Source organism: Tigriopus californicus, chromosome 7 (genome assembly GCF_007210705.1).
Source record: "Tigriopus californicus strain San Diego chromosome 7, Tcal_SD_v2.1, whole genome shotgun sequence".
Classification (NCBI taxonomy): Eukaryota; Metazoa; Arthropoda; class Copepoda; order Harpacticoida; family Harpacticidae; genus Tigriopus; species Tigriopus californicus.
This window is the reverse complement of record NC_081446.1, coordinates 13,321,091-13,336,148: the sequence shown is the minus strand read 5'-3', so window position 1 is coordinate 13,336,148 and position 15,058 is coordinate 13,321,091. Positions and strand designations below refer to the sequence as shown.

At 39.9% G+C, this 15,058-nt stretch overlaps 1 protein-coding gene across 3 annotated transcripts; it reads right to left on the bottom strand.

Annotated features, from left to right (window-relative positions):
• Positions 1-171: 171 nt before the first annotated feature.
• On the bottom strand, positions 172-10,042 carry LOC131884212 (uncharacterized). Of its 3 annotated transcripts, none has more exons than XM_059231910.1 (3): positions 9,771-10,042; positions 6,901-7,593; positions 172-701 (listed from the first exon to the last, which is right to left on the bottom strand). In XM_059231910.1, the coding sequence occupies exons 2-3, from the start codon at positions 7,184-7,186 to the stop codon at positions 220-222; spliced, it is 768 nt and encodes a 255-aa protein (XP_059087893.1). In that variant the 5' UTR covers positions 7,187-7,593; positions 9,771-10,042; the 3' UTR covers positions 172-219. The 3 variants fall into 3 exon arrangements, with proteins under 3 accessions (XP_059087893.1, XP_059087895.1, XP_059087894.1); XM_059231912.1 differs by lacking the exon at positions 9,771-10,042 and adding an exon at positions 9,601-9,720; XM_059231911.1 differs by lacking the exon at positions 9,771-10,042 and having other exon boundaries at positions 6,901-8,694.
• Positions 10,043-15,058: the final 5,016 nt, after the last annotated feature.

Genomic DNA, 15,058 nt, shown 5'->3' with positions numbered 1-15,058 from the left:
AAACTTGGTGGCACTTCTTTCCCAACATTTCTCCTACTTTACAACGATCCTCTTTGTCCCTTTCTCTCTCGCTCTCTCGCTCTTACTTTTCCTCTCAGGACGAGCATGGAGTGCCATAATAAATTTTTACTACTACTTAGGATCCTCGTGCAGGATTTCAAAACCAGGCCATGAATTTCATAGTGTTCTATTTGCAATTTGATATCTAAGATTGTTTGACTAGAAAAAATCAGTGGAATCGTCATAGAGAGACATCATGACACGCTCCAAGCCTTTGGTCAAGTACTCGGGCACTTTGATATCGGGCTCGTCCAGCCTTTGGCCTTCCTCTTGAGCACTCCTCCGTTTGCGTCTGAGGGTAGCCTCATTGATATTGCCAATGACTCCCCAAAGGAGCCAACCTGCGGCGACAGAGATGCCTTCGATCACGAAACGACCATAGAAGACCTGAGTGATGTCATCACTAAAGGCAATGCCCAAGACTTCGGGGAAGGATCGCCGGGTCAAGCCTTGAATGGTTCGAATGGGACCGTAGACAACCAAGTCAAAGATCGATCGACCAAGCAAGATGAGACTGTAGTTCCGGAAGTTTCGCCCGATGGAGCCGACAAAAGCATCGGTGTTGAAGAGATAGTCTAAACTCTCCAAAGCAGTTCGACTGGAACCGACCGAAGCATCCAACAATTTGCAGTAAATCCATTCTGGAATAGAAATAATTGTGGAAGTGGAAATTGGTTCATCGTTGAATTTGCACCATCGGCCTGAATCTTTCTTAATCATGAAAATATTGCATTGGACAAACATTATGCCCCAAAGCCATTCAGCCAAAAAGGAAAATAACTCTGAAGTGTATCTTAATAATCCAATTGAATTTTTGGAGTTTTAAATCTTGAAAATCCAACTCTAAAAATCTCATAGACCTTAGGTAAATGCAAAGAAATTGATTTAATCTTATACACTCCATGTAGGAAGAAGACAGGTGTCAATCTTCGGATTTGGAGGTTTCGAGAAGGGCGGCAAAATATCCGTCAAGACAAAATTGTCATTGTTTTTATATTCATGTTAAGGCACCTACGACGCCACCCTTGACGTTACTAAATGAACCCATATGGCACAACAAAAATTTTGAGCCCCTTAAAATCAACTTCAAAACAAGTTAGTGAAACGTTCTTGGTCATCCCGTTTAAGTTAGTTAAATTCACTCATTCATGCATTGTTTTACGCACTGGCTAGAAGTATTCCCTTGTCACTCGTATGTTTTCTAGCATTGAAGCTTTTAGCTCGCCAGGTCTATTATGAGCTTAAAGGATGATGCAACATGAATGTACGAAGAAATTAGACTTTTGGGAATAAAAATGACGACTTTAAGGATATCTCAAGAAGTTTTAACATTTTTTTGTGTCAGTGGTCACCCAGAAGACAGATCTTTCAATTACACCTTGAAAGTGAGCCAAAAGTGTGCTTTCTTTTTCACGGTACTAAATAGCTATTCGCTAACTTTTAGCAATGCTCTCAAGACTTGCTAAAAAACAAAAAAAATACTTTTTCTAAGTAGGTTGCAGGTCAAAAATGTAAAATATATCACTTGAAATATCTTCAATGGCAAATCAGACAAAAAGCATGGAACATCGAAATTATTAAATATGTTATTTGCACATGAGCATATAAAGCAGCAACTTTGCTATTATGAGTTGAATGTTGCAGTTTTTGTCCATATTATCCGCCAGATCTCAGTCATACCATTGTCCAGGGTTTCGGGACAAAATGATCGAATCCAATCTCCCCCTATGTCTAGTTATTTGGTTCTTAAACACGGAATTTGTGTTGACTTAACTCGCAAAAAGATTCAGTCCGATTAAAAGTTATCTGTCAGTAGGATGTAAAAACCCTACTGTAATAAAATGTTAATAACATCATAACTAATATTTCAAACAACAAATTTTAAAACTTTTAAGAGTTGAAGCAATTTTTCTCATCTTGAAATTGAACCCATAAATGAGTATTGGTAATAAATTAATCCAAAATCTGAAAACATTCACAGCCTTCCATTGATGGGTAACAGAGAAAACAAAACCCCTTAGGCTGGATATCGTCCAAAATTACCTTTTTTGGTCTGTTTCATGTAGGCATTACAGGCCGTTGATATGAAAAGTACATGACTTTTGAAAGATGGCAAAATGACAATTTGACGGTTTTTTATTCCTTTTTCATGGACTCTAGTTTCGAGATAACATTGAAATGTTTATATGTTGTGGACTTAACAACAGCCGATGCTTTTTGGGCTTAATTAGCCTAATTTCAAGTACAAATTACTAGGTGATTTTTTGCTAAACTATCAACGACAATCACCGTAATAGTTAAACTTAAAGAAAATAAAGATCTTGTCAAAGCATTTGTTGTAAATGTGAATAAAAAGATTGATGATGCAACTGTTATCCTTACAACCCTTCTACTCATCAGGGGTGATATGTTACAAACCGGAAAGACAGCTTTGTAGCTTCAAGGACATTAGCTAGGGCTCCGCACTTTGAGTAAAAGAGGGTACAGAAGTAAAATAAAAAAAGCCCAATCGATTTTCAAAACATGACCCTGCCTATCGAGGACTCGAACACAGGGTTCCTTCAAGACTTTTTCTTGGTCTTAAATTGTTCAAGTTGATAACCATAACTGAGGTTCTTAAAGCTAAATAGCTGAGTTGGATGAGAAGGATAAAGGACAAAAATGTTTACCTAGGAGCTCTCGGGATAATTTGACGCTTTGAAAATGTACTGTGAGGAATGTTGATTTGAGCCAAAACGTTAGCTCAGATTTCATAAAGGGTTTTGTTCAATGAAGACATGAGTGGCCGGTTTCCGAACTCAAAAATGCACTTGATTAACAAACAATTCTTATAACCCGTCTTATTATATCTGATTTATACCCAAAATTACTGGTATCTTACTTATCCGTCCATCATTGAGTGCGATGGCGAGAAATAAGAAAAAAACAACGGTACGTTGAAATCTCCGGTGATCCGATCCAAAACAATATTTAATGCTGATGGGGACCAAATTAATAATCACGGGAGGTTGCAATTAGGGCCGCCAATTTACATTCTCAATGCCATATGACATGACTGTTTCAATGCGCGCCTGAACCACAGATCATATAACGACTAGATGTCGCATTGGCCCGACCTCAGTGCAGAGGAAAGTGGATTTTAAGTCAACAACTCAGTACACCAAAAAAGAGGAGGGTGACTGCGTGATCAGTAGTAACGACCTACAATCGCTGGGCCTTCAACGAACGCTATCAGTGACAAGCTTACTCTGAATCTGGCCACGCTGGCGGATGAAAAAGCATGAGTCACTGTACACCAAAATTTATGTACCAGCTGATGAAGGCAAGTGTTCGCATTTTTCCTCGCGCTATGCGAGGTCTAGTCATTATATGGTCTGTGGCCTGAACCCATTAGCTTCAAGGAACCATGGTAGTTGAGTGGTCTATTGCACCCAATAGAGGCACGACATGGTTCCCCAGAGGGCGTGGGTTCGAATCCCGCCTTCAAAGTAAACCTCTTCTTGATTTTCCTTTCGTCAAACCAGGGTTGCCTTTAACGCAAACTTAACATTTTACGTGGGGATGTAATCTATCAGTGCTTCACTTTCCATGTTTTTTCGGCAACCTTGATTTTGAAAATCTATTTGATCCCATTACTAATATTTAAACGTCAGAGCCAAAACCAACTCACGCAACTTATGTATCTTCTAATATCCTAGAAACGACTAGGGTTTAGCAAAATATAAGGCATGCTTATGAAATTATTCTTTGTGACAGGCAGGGCATCATTAGTCGCTCCTCAATGAAAGGAACGGATTACAGTTACAATTACTTCGGTCAAAAAGAGTAATTCGTAATACTACCGTTACTCGCCAAAAATGTAATGGCGTTACTCGTTACAAATACTAAAATTTTAGATTATCTATGTTTCAGGGTTTTTGCTTCATCAAGACCATAATTTGTTAAATAGATGGGGTCATTCTTGTTTCAAACAGTCCTAAAATGTAAAGTCTTCCTCCTAACATGTTATGCTTATAAGCATTGATAATGCTTTTTTGGCTTAGCATTAGTGATGGAAAGGGACCCCAATGTCCAATATTAATTGATTTATCATCCTTTTTCGGTACGAAATATCGTTCAGGATTGGTTGCTCCAACTATTTGATGACGATTACGTGCTAAGCACGAGTAAAGTGGTCAAATACCTCATCTCAAACTTGTTTTATTCATAGTGGTTTTGTTTTCTGATTGTAGGTTTGATTTGGGCGGAACAATATTCATTGGCATTGACTTTTCAAGGAATGTACGAAATCCTTTCACATATCTACGCACGATATAATCTTAGTTTAGAAACTCACTTCAAGGTGAGAGGTGATAGTCAGTCCAGTCGGTTCTCTTATCCGTCTTAGTTACCGATAAGCTGAAGCCTTGAAAACAAGTCCAAATCTGGTCTTGTAAAGTTTGCCAATTTACTTTAATCAACTCGCTGGCGTGGTGAAAGATGAAACCTGAATGGGTATTATTGATAATTCGTGTCCAATCATCGTCAATAACAGGTCGATATCCCATTATCAAAACAATCATCACATGACGCAGTCACCCTGCGCGATGTTTTCTTTGATCAACGGTTGACCGGAAGTGGCAACCGGATCATTGCCATGGCTTTCTTTGAGCCTGTAGGATTTGTCTGGGCGGCTTGGATTGACTGACTTCTTTTGGGTAAGTATCCAGAGCCCAAACCGGGTTGTTAGTACGTTTCTACGCCTTCTAATGGAGACACACATCTGATACTCCAGACCTGTCTTGATTACCGGAATGAAAAGCCATCGAACGAGTGGCGAAGCAAGAGGTGGCCAATCCCATCTGCAAAACGATAAGTTGACTGACAAAAAGCCCTAACATTGTTTTCACCGTGGATTAAAATCAAGGAATTGTCTCGAGAAAGTGAAAATATCGACACAAACGGCAAAAGGAGGGATTTAGATGCCTTAAATAATCAATTGAGTCGATCTTATCATTTTCCCATGTAGTTGAATGACTCGAAAGCTGATGGGAACAACCTAACTGGATTTAGCAGTGCGAAATGCTTACAAGCCAAGTTTATCATTCGCAATCTCAGAACTTCTATGGAAGGCAACTTGTTTGAATGTGGTCTCAGGTTGGCCTCCATCTTGGCTCTGAGCCAGCGGTTTCAAACCGAAGTTCGTCCCAAACCTAGCGTACACGCGAGCCCTGACCAATTGCACTCAAAGGCTCGAACCTGGGGTGCATGTGAAAAGATTTCAAAATCTAGTTTGTGCAGATCTAGTTCGGGCAAATTTAAGAGCTCCTGCCAAAATGAAGTTGCATTTCACTTTGACCCTATGGTTACGAAAAACAAAATAGCGTTCAAGCTATCTCAGCACCGGGATCCTAATAGCCTTGACACACTAATAGATGAAGGATTTGGAGAGAAGAGTTCTCTGTACGTTATGTACATTTACTACTCTGAACATCCTCGTCCACGCATGTATCCTTTGAAGGGTTTTCTTTATCTTAGATATTCATGTTCTTGTAATACAGCAAAATTCATTAACAAGGAACGACTTTCTGTGGCGGGACTTTACATTTATACTGGTTTACAAGAACTGAACGTGGTCATATTACGCTTCGGTCAACTGACAATGGGACAATACTACGAGTATTCCAGTATTCGCTGGAATGTTTAACAATGTCCATAATGTTAGGAGAAAGAAGATTAAGGGATTGGTCTAATTGAGCGAATAAAACTAAATGAATTCGTACCATGGTGCTGAAATATCGTTGCAGTCCAATTTCCTTCCAGCCATTTCATCAGAAGCTTAGCTCTCTACTTTCATCCAGAAATTGCCTTTTGTAACGTTCTAGCGTTCAAGGTGCAAAAAATGTTAATGAATGAAAAACGTGCGATATTCCGCATAAAAGATAAAAACCATCATTCAAATTTGCACTCCATTTTGTAGGTTGTATTCTTTAGGACCATTGAGCGATCTAAGTAGATTCCTATCTACCACTAAAAGCAAACTTTTCATCTGCTATTGAAATTATGCTTTGCGCCATTTTGGTCAAAGGAAACGCATGAAAAAAGGCCGAGAAGTTTCATACTACAATTCGTGTGGGACCGAGCTGATGCGGTAGGCGGGCGGTAGGCTGGATTAGTCGCCACAAAAATCGAATGTACTTTCGAGCGAGTTTAACTCCAGAAAATACGCCCTTTTCCACAATACAATGCCAATCGCCGCAGTAATCAAGAAACCCGGTGTGATCATTTCGGTGGTGAAATGGTTGCATGCCTCTCTTAAAAGTCGAAGGGTGAAATCTGGACATTCCTTGACATGGTTTTGTGGTCCCATGGTAAGACGGGAACCAGAGCGAAGAAAACGAAACGAAAATTGAACATTCATTTATTAAGGGTTTCTACTGTACTTAAGATTGCTGGGTACATTAGGCGAAACATTGAATCGCATTGGACCTTTCAGAAGAACTCTCGGATGTTAGTTCATATTAGAGAAGAAATAACAGCACTAACATTTACTTGCTTAGTACTGGAAACGAAAATATGTCCAATCAGTTCCATCTCGGTTATGTTAAAGGCTGAAACCCATCACATTGCACCCGTTTTTAGAAGCCAAAAACTGTAATACTCTCGCAAACACGAAAGCTGACTGATTCCTAAACTCAGACTTTGGTTTCGAGCACGCTTTCCACAAATGAACGAGCTTGTCTGCTCATGCCAAGATGTCTGTAGAGAACCTTTCGATAGGCAAAATTGATAAATTTCCACTTGAAGAACTGGTTGAGCTTCAATACACTTTTCCGATCGGCGATTCAATCATTGACTTACGTGCAATTAAAAATCCGGCAGTTCTGAATGTAGTTAAACTGGCTCCAACGACAATCTGGTCCACGAATGTATCCGGAGAATAAAGTCCATCTAGGGTTTTGATCCAATCAAAGTCGGAAAAGTCCACATTTCGTTTGTGCAGGCGTCTTTTGACGGGATCCATTCTCCCTCGTTGAACTATCAATGACTTATGATGTATCGGAACCAAGTGATGGACACTCTGTTGTGAGAGCACCGTACCCAACATGAGGCACATGCAAAACAGAATGGAAGCAGTCTTGTTCATGACTAGAATGAGTTGCTGAGAAGTGACAATGGCAAAAGCCCAAGACCAACTGTTCTATTTAAACAGTCAGTCCCAATATGTCATGGTCTTCACTCAAGGTGACCCACGTCGATCTGAACCACCACTGAGTCTGGACCTGTTCCATCTTTAATCGAGGAGGTCAATGTCAACGGGTTTGTCGCGTGGCGACAGTGTTTCCTCTGCTCCACACAGACACCACTGATTCTTCGGAGCAAACGCCAAACGGCGACCTGAAGAACGATATTCCGGGATTTGCGGGGCACAGCACAAGAGAAAGGCGCAAATTCTGAGCCACCAGTCAATAGTCCGTCGCAACTGGGAATTCTCGTTTTCGAATCTTGGGGAGAGTGTCGCTCCTTCAGCTACATTGGTCAACATTAACGTGTCTGCAAGTGTGAAAGACAACTCAAAATTCGACTTGAACTGGGGAGACTTCAACGCCTAGAAAGGTAAGTCAAATACAATGAGTAGGATTAGGATAGCAGTGAGAATATGAAGGGATGAAGGGGCACATGAGGAACGTTGGGGTCCTGAAAGGTTTGGGCACGGTTAGGATCACTGTAACTGGTTAATTCCCTAGGAATTGGGATAATTGTAAACCGAATCCAAATAAAGCACTTGAGTTGAGTTGGCAAATTAAAGTCTGCGGGACGAACACCGAGTTAGCACTGTGCGATGATTATCACTACACAACTTTGTTCACTCGTCTTCAAGTTCGTTTCTGGTCGAATTGACAACTGATCCTTGGATTTACGCAAATCGGCATTTTTACCACTTCGTCGAAAAGAAATTGCTCTTGACCAAAGAGCCACCGAATCCTGGTAAGAGCGTTCAAAGGACATATTTGATAATCTACTGTCCTAACTGGACGAAGGATTTCCGAGCAGACTGTCTGAGAACGTATTGTTCTTGGCCAAGCCAGATATGACGCACACAACCGAGTCCAAGCCACGAGAATGTTTGCGTTTGGATGTTGCTGCATAGGAGAATAAGGAAAGACCAGCGTATTGCTTAAACAGATCTACCGGCACATGGACTGACGGTGTGAAGATCTAGGATGGACGAAGTGAGGGAGGGCCAAAGAAAAGCCAATAACGTGTACGTCCACCTGGTCATGTGCGTTACAATAAAAAGAGTATCGGCATCTGTTTCGATGGTTTTGGCCGTAAATGGAAGATCGGTAGGGTCTCCCATGATAATGCAAGTGCAATCTTCCTTGAACGGTAGAGGTTTCTCTTGGTTCTTGTAAGACGCAAGGGTAGATTATTTGGTGAGAGGAACAAAAAAAATGTTGAGCTGTCATTCATAATATATGATCCTATTGCTGGGCAAAACTTTCTCGCAATGGGTCCCAACGTTTGTTATTGGGGACATTTCTAGATGCTCTAAGAGAATTTGATAAGAAATTTTGATAACAAAGGTAGTGAGGTCAAATGAAGGTCAACTTGAAGTTTGGTTTTGTTGAGTCAAGGAAAAACTGGAATGACAATAAAGATAAGTTTGAGTGAATTGTTTGCCCATTGGTTGTCTCTTAACACCTATTTGCTTTTTTTAGTGCTTACATTACACAACTATATTGCACTGTTAAGCCTGTTTCTTGCAAAACAGGGAATTCGTTCGGTTGTACCTCAATTTAAAAGAGGAATGACGGTACTCGTTACAGTAACTTTTTGTACTGTAAACCAGTACGTGGTATTTTCAGGGTCATTGGCTACTTTTGGCTACGTTTGCTTAATTGGGGTTGGAAGCATGAATGTAGCAAATAAAGGTGAATAAAGCGCATACATTGAGTTAAATAACATAAAAACGAACACAATTGAGAATGAAAATGAAAATAAGCAGAAACGAAAGTTTATGATCAAAACAGTGAAGCATTATTTGGTCTATGTTTCGTATACCAAATATTAAGAAAATAGTCATTGTTTAGATGCAATGGCCTCATTTTGATCATAATATTCCGAATGCAAGATGGTAAGAGAGTTGGCATGAATGCAGAAATGTATGCCATGCTCCAAATGCGAATTGCGAAAAGTATTGACGGCAAAATTGCCAACGTCTTTTCAAAAGTCTTCCCCTTGACCGCGAAGTTCGGGTATCGTGAGTGTGTGAATGAGATTGGACTTCTTTTTGTCATCAGTCGAGATTAGTTTGAGATATCTGCCGAGAAATGCCAGAAAAGTCATATATCATACGGTCGCATTGATCGATCCCCTCTTTATCGAATTCAGATGTGGCTGCACTTCACAAATTCTGATGTTTTCACGACGAATAATATTCCTGATCCACCAATGAGTTGACTGAGTTAACCATTTTTAGCCAGCTTCCTTGAGCTAAATTCACGATCCAAAAGTTATTGAGTGCTACCCCGCACTGTAGCGCTACTGTACTCATACCTTGTATTCTGATGTAAGTACCGGGTGCGCCGAAATTGAATAAAGCCCGTTTTTCCTGTCACAGTCTCTCTGGATGATTTGGAGCTATGGGCGAAACCTACTCAATACTTCGACTAGACTGTCCAGTTTTGATTAACGAATCCGGAATTGACGATTGTGATGAAACTTACGTGTGTTTGGAGAAGGTTTGCCATTTATTATCAACTAGGTGAGACAAGAGACTGGTGACAACTTGGCCTCGTTGTTATGGGTACCGGGCGATGTCCCGATAAATGACCAATGACAAAGGCAGACTCCGAATCCGGTATACAAGTTCAGTTAAGAATCACCTGTCACTAGGAATAAGAACTTCGAACGATTACACTTATTCGTCTTATTTGGTCCCTTGTTTCAATTAATTTACTGGTCGGGATTTAATCTTATTCGTGCTGAATCGTATTTTGAAATGAGCTCTCTGCTTTTTTGTTTGTATACATTTATACTTTCAACGCAATTTTGTTGGTTTTACTTTTGATGGCTTTGCTGCGACTCTTAGTCATGCCAGTTTTTACACTTGAAAACAAGAAGAAAAGAAGGAATGGTCAGTAGGATAATATAGTTGATTAGAGTGTGATATCGCAGAAAAAAATGACTTAAGCTATGTATTGAAGTTTTCTGACCATTCTTGAGGAAGTGTTTGTACCTTCTGTCATGTGCTTGTGGGGCACATCAACCCCACAAGGAGTTGGATGGACTTGATCACTGATTGTATTTTGACTAGACATGACTAGAATCTTGTGCTCAATCTAAAGGACATCACACTTTTTTCAACTGTTTTTACTTTAGTTTTATTCACATTCCAATCGCTCAAGAGGCATTGAATGCTTTTATTAAATTATCAACATTTTCCCTTAATTGATTTGACGTTTATTGCTTAATTCATTGATTTTTTTTAATTCGTCTGTTTTTGTTAATTTTTTTAAACTTTTTCGGCTATATGCGCTGCATAAAATTTCATAAAGTAACGGTTCTACTAACATCATGCGTTTGCTTGGAAACTTAGATCCGAATGTGGTAGTTCAGTTTATGAGGTAATAAGGCTCGTTCGGTGTTTCATTGTTCTTAATAACGTTGATTGTTGCCCAAGCTGTATTGTCCAACATGCACACCAACGCTTGGTACTGATTGATTAAATCCCTTCAAAAACACAGGCGTCAGAAAAACATGGCGCTCTTCATGTTCAGTTAAAAGATCCGGATAAATGTTGCTATGGGAGTTATTAAAATTATTTGCGTGTCCATTTCATTATCTTCAGCTCTAGTCCATTCATAAATAAAGGGCTTGTGTATTTTCCTAACTCTTATCATACAATTACATTTTGCTTTTGCGAGATGTTCAGATGTTGCGAGATGCCAGATGTTCTTGTAATTACCTTGGACCTCTATTCCCAATGTGACCGCTCTTTGCCCTGATAGACCATGGCATCGTCACAACGTTGAAGGCTGAAGGACGCCTGTGCCACATTCTTGTTGGGCATCGCTTTCCACTCCCTCCAGATGACTGTCTTCAGTAACTCTCTCTTTGGAGTGGAAGTTACTGATGGGGACCAATTTAATAACCACGGGAGGTTGCAACTAGAGCTGCCAATGGGGCACCCCTGCATGGTTTCGTGAGTGCATATTTTGAAATGCGATTTGTACCCAGTTGCACCTACTGCGAGTATCAGACAGTTTCGTGAACGCACATTTTGAAATGCGACTGGGTAAAATTTAGTACTGTCGCATTTCAAAATTTGCGTTCACGAAACCATGCGGGGGTGCCCCATTGACATTCTCAATGCCATATGGCATGACTGGTGGAAAGTTGGAAACCCGTTATTAGCCTCAAAAAGTAACCCTGACTTTCCTTTCGTCCAACCAGGGTTTGCTTTTTTCTCAGACTTAACATTTTAAGTGGCGATGTAATCTACGGTGCTTCACTTTCCATGTTTTTCGGTAACCTTGATTTTGAAAATTTATTTGATCCCATCACTAGAGGAAGTGGCGTTTGACGTGCCCTCTACTAGTGATGGGATGAAATACACTTTCGCAATCAGGATTGCCAGAAAGCCAGGAAAATCGAAGCACCAATCGTTTCCAACATAAAGTAAAAGGTTCGCTTGAAGCTAAAAGATAACCCTGTTTTGATCGGAAAAAAATCAGGGTTACTTTTTGTGACTAACTAACGGGTTTCTGATGTTCCGCTACTGATGCCATATGCTACTGAAAATGTAAATTGGTAGCCCAAGCTGCAACCTCCCGTGATTATTTATTTGATCCCATCACTAATCAGTACTACTCTCCACGTTACGACCAAAACACCAATATGAAAAATGCAGGGGCCTGTTTGCCTGTTTGTTTGTTTGTTTATTATGGAGTCAGGTGGTAAAATTTCTCTTTGGCGATTGGTGTTCCATTAAAGATATATTTTTACCTTACCCTCGTTAATGACCGCAGGTTCGCCCTTCTAAGCTTTAAGGTAGTAAAGCAATTCAGATTTCAATGTAAATTTTAAGGAGAAACTTGGACCAATGACATCTTGGCTTTGGCGTGCTTTGTTGAATCGATATTCGAAAATAGCGATAACATGTTGGAACTACAATGTGCTTCAAAATAGAGTTCCTCCTCTTCTTTTTGCTCTAAAACTTTCAGGATATGTCCAATTTACTTTAGCCACACCAAGCTCATTGCAATTTTTGATGCGCTTGGCCGCATCTTGAAATCACTTCTCTTGAGTTTCAACCGAAATCTGTCTCCACCTTTTTTACCGTTTTTTTTTATTTTTACCGATACTAGGACTACTATTGAATACTATTGAATAATGAAAGAGCCCGAGAAATAAGAGAAGTGGACTTGTTGCTTTAACTAGCCTAGATTTTCGAGGGCTTGAAGGTGCTCTCAAAGCGCACTAGTGGTTGTTACAATTGACCTTAAAACCCGGGTTAGAAAGAAGTTCATGAATGCCTTTGCAAACGTAGGGTATTAGATGCCTTTCATGCCTTCTGTGAATACTGTACAATCCCAACCTTTCTAGTCTCTCCCAATTTTGTTCAGAGCATTGAGATTGATTGTTAACTTCAAAGGAACTAACTCATGAAGAGGTTTACTCATAGGTATTCATTTGGAGATAAGTCTGGAGAGTTGCTAGACCATCTACCTCCCATCTACCATGCTACCCTCTAAAATGAAGAAAATTAGTAAAGGCCAATAGTCAAGGCTCTGACATAAAAAGTCAGTTTGCATACCAATCCTAGACGTCAAGCAAGGTCTAAAACCGAAGGCCCGAAATAACTGCAAATTCTAGTGTAAAAGAATCTTAATCATTAAACCGATGACTGATCTAGGTAGACATGTAAGGCGGCTACTTTTAATTAGTTTGTTTAAAGCTGTTGAATTGAATCCTCTGCAAAAGAGCTGATGTGGAAGAAATATAAATTCGGGAGAGGAACTCATTTTCTGGACATCTAAAAAAAGTATATATATTTTCACCTGTAAGCTTGTATTGGTTAGGGCACAATCTTGGTTCAGTAGATAGCCCTACACGGTTCCGCAGTGGTGAACAAAGTATGCTAGACACAAAAGGCTTGTGATTTGACGAAATCAATTGATAAGGTACATGGGGTGTTTGAACGAAATGGACTTCAACCGAAGATCCTTGGATAGATCTTTAGAATGCGTGGTTGACTTAGAGTGGTGGTCATCGGGGCACATTAAGACTAATGCCATTACGGCATTGTTTGGGCCAGGTTTTCACAATTATTCAGACCCTCACTTTGTCATTTCAACGCATTTGAGACACTTATGGGGCACAATAACAGTGCCATTCAACGAATCCATGGTCAAGAAAGCTATGGGCTGATTGATCTCCGGGGTTGAGGGCACAGTCACTTGATGTCGATCAAGCGTCGGAAACCCCAAAAGGTGGACCTCATGCACATCGAAACGAGAGAAGAACGAAGATATCAACGAAATCCTCGTTACAAAAATTGCTTTACTTTTTATTTTAATCAATACTTCAACATAATGCATGTTATTTTGGAAAGCAGCAATTCTACAAGATCTGGCTTTCAAGAGAAAATGACAAATGAAAGTGCGCTACATACAGATGCTGTTACGTGTATTCCAAGGTTGTATGTGGCCTTTTAAGTAATAGTTAAAAAAACAAGTGGTGTGATCTTTGTAAAATATGTAAGTCATAGAGGCACTTATTTGCAACGTTAGACACTCCAAACGAAATGGGTAACAGGCCATCTAGATTGCCAAATAACCTTCTCGTAAGATACTCTGAGCGCAATTTCTTTTACAGACATTCTTTGACCTGGGTCACTAACGGTGCACAAGATTTTCATAGATTCGGCCAAAAAATAACCTAAACGCATTATAATTCAATAAAATAGGAGTCGACCCAATCGGCCCTATGTTTGATAGAAGCTAACTCGAAAAGCACCCTCTGAAGTGCAGAACATAAAACATATTTCGTGCATCGGAAGTCGCCTAGAGGGTGTAAAGAAATTAATCCATGGCGGTTTTGCACAATATTTATATTTGCTGAAAGATTTTTTTGACATTCAACCACAAGCATTCATCAGGAGGAACTGTTAAGTACATAGTGGCGTATTACAAATGGTCTAAAGATATCCTACAGGCTATGAGTAACCCTCTGAGCGATTGCCGTCAATGCAATCTGAAAATACAAGTGAGCGCAGTCTTTAGGTCAGAACCAAAGCTAAGGGCATCATGAAGGCCGGCAAAGACCAAGGAACATTGATGAGTAGATACAGGAAAAACATTTTGTTTTGGCGGTGAGTGTAAATTCCAGACGTTTGTCAAAACTAATTTGGCTTGCAGTGGCGACTCATTATCTCAGGTCTCATAGCTTTGCTGTTCAATTTTGTACAGTTTTGAATGCAACTAGTTGTCCGAGCACAAGTTAACCTAACAAGAAAACTGATTGCTGTGAACAAGACTAGTTTTGACAAACGTCTGGAATTTACACTCAACGCCAAAACAAAATGTTTTTCCTGTCTCTATTGATGAGCCTTTCAGTGTTCATCCTCAAACCATTTGAAAGTGTAGAACATCATGCAAATGGGATGAATCCATTTAGAACAGGCCAGACCAAGGGCCGAAATCTGGAATGTCATGAGTCAATCTTTCGGTGGCCAAACATCAGAGGATTACCACTGTCCTTTAGAGTTAAATTGGATCATTCATGGTATGGCGCTAGGTTTGTCAATAAGCCCTTTTGATGAAAACTGGAGATACAATATGATCAAATTATTCTTTGAGTAAGGGGGAAGGATTTTCAGAAGCCACAAAGAGCGGCCCTTAATTTCTTTACACCCTGTATTAGAAACAACAGTAACGGTTTGAAATAACGATCTATTAAATTTCCGACTGATTAGACGTTTTTTGCGAATAATTTTTTTGATTGTCGGAAG

Excerpts from the sequence above, each read along its gene's own strand:
- LOC131884212 (XM_059231910.1), bottom strand. The coding sequence starts at position 7,186 with ATGAACAAGACTGCTTCCATTCTGTTTTGCATGTGCCTCATGTTGGGT. Across the intron at positions 702-6,900 it reads TGCCGGATTTTTAATTGCAC|AATGGATTTACTGCAAATTG; the intron begins GTAAGTCAATGA and ends TTTCTATTCCAG.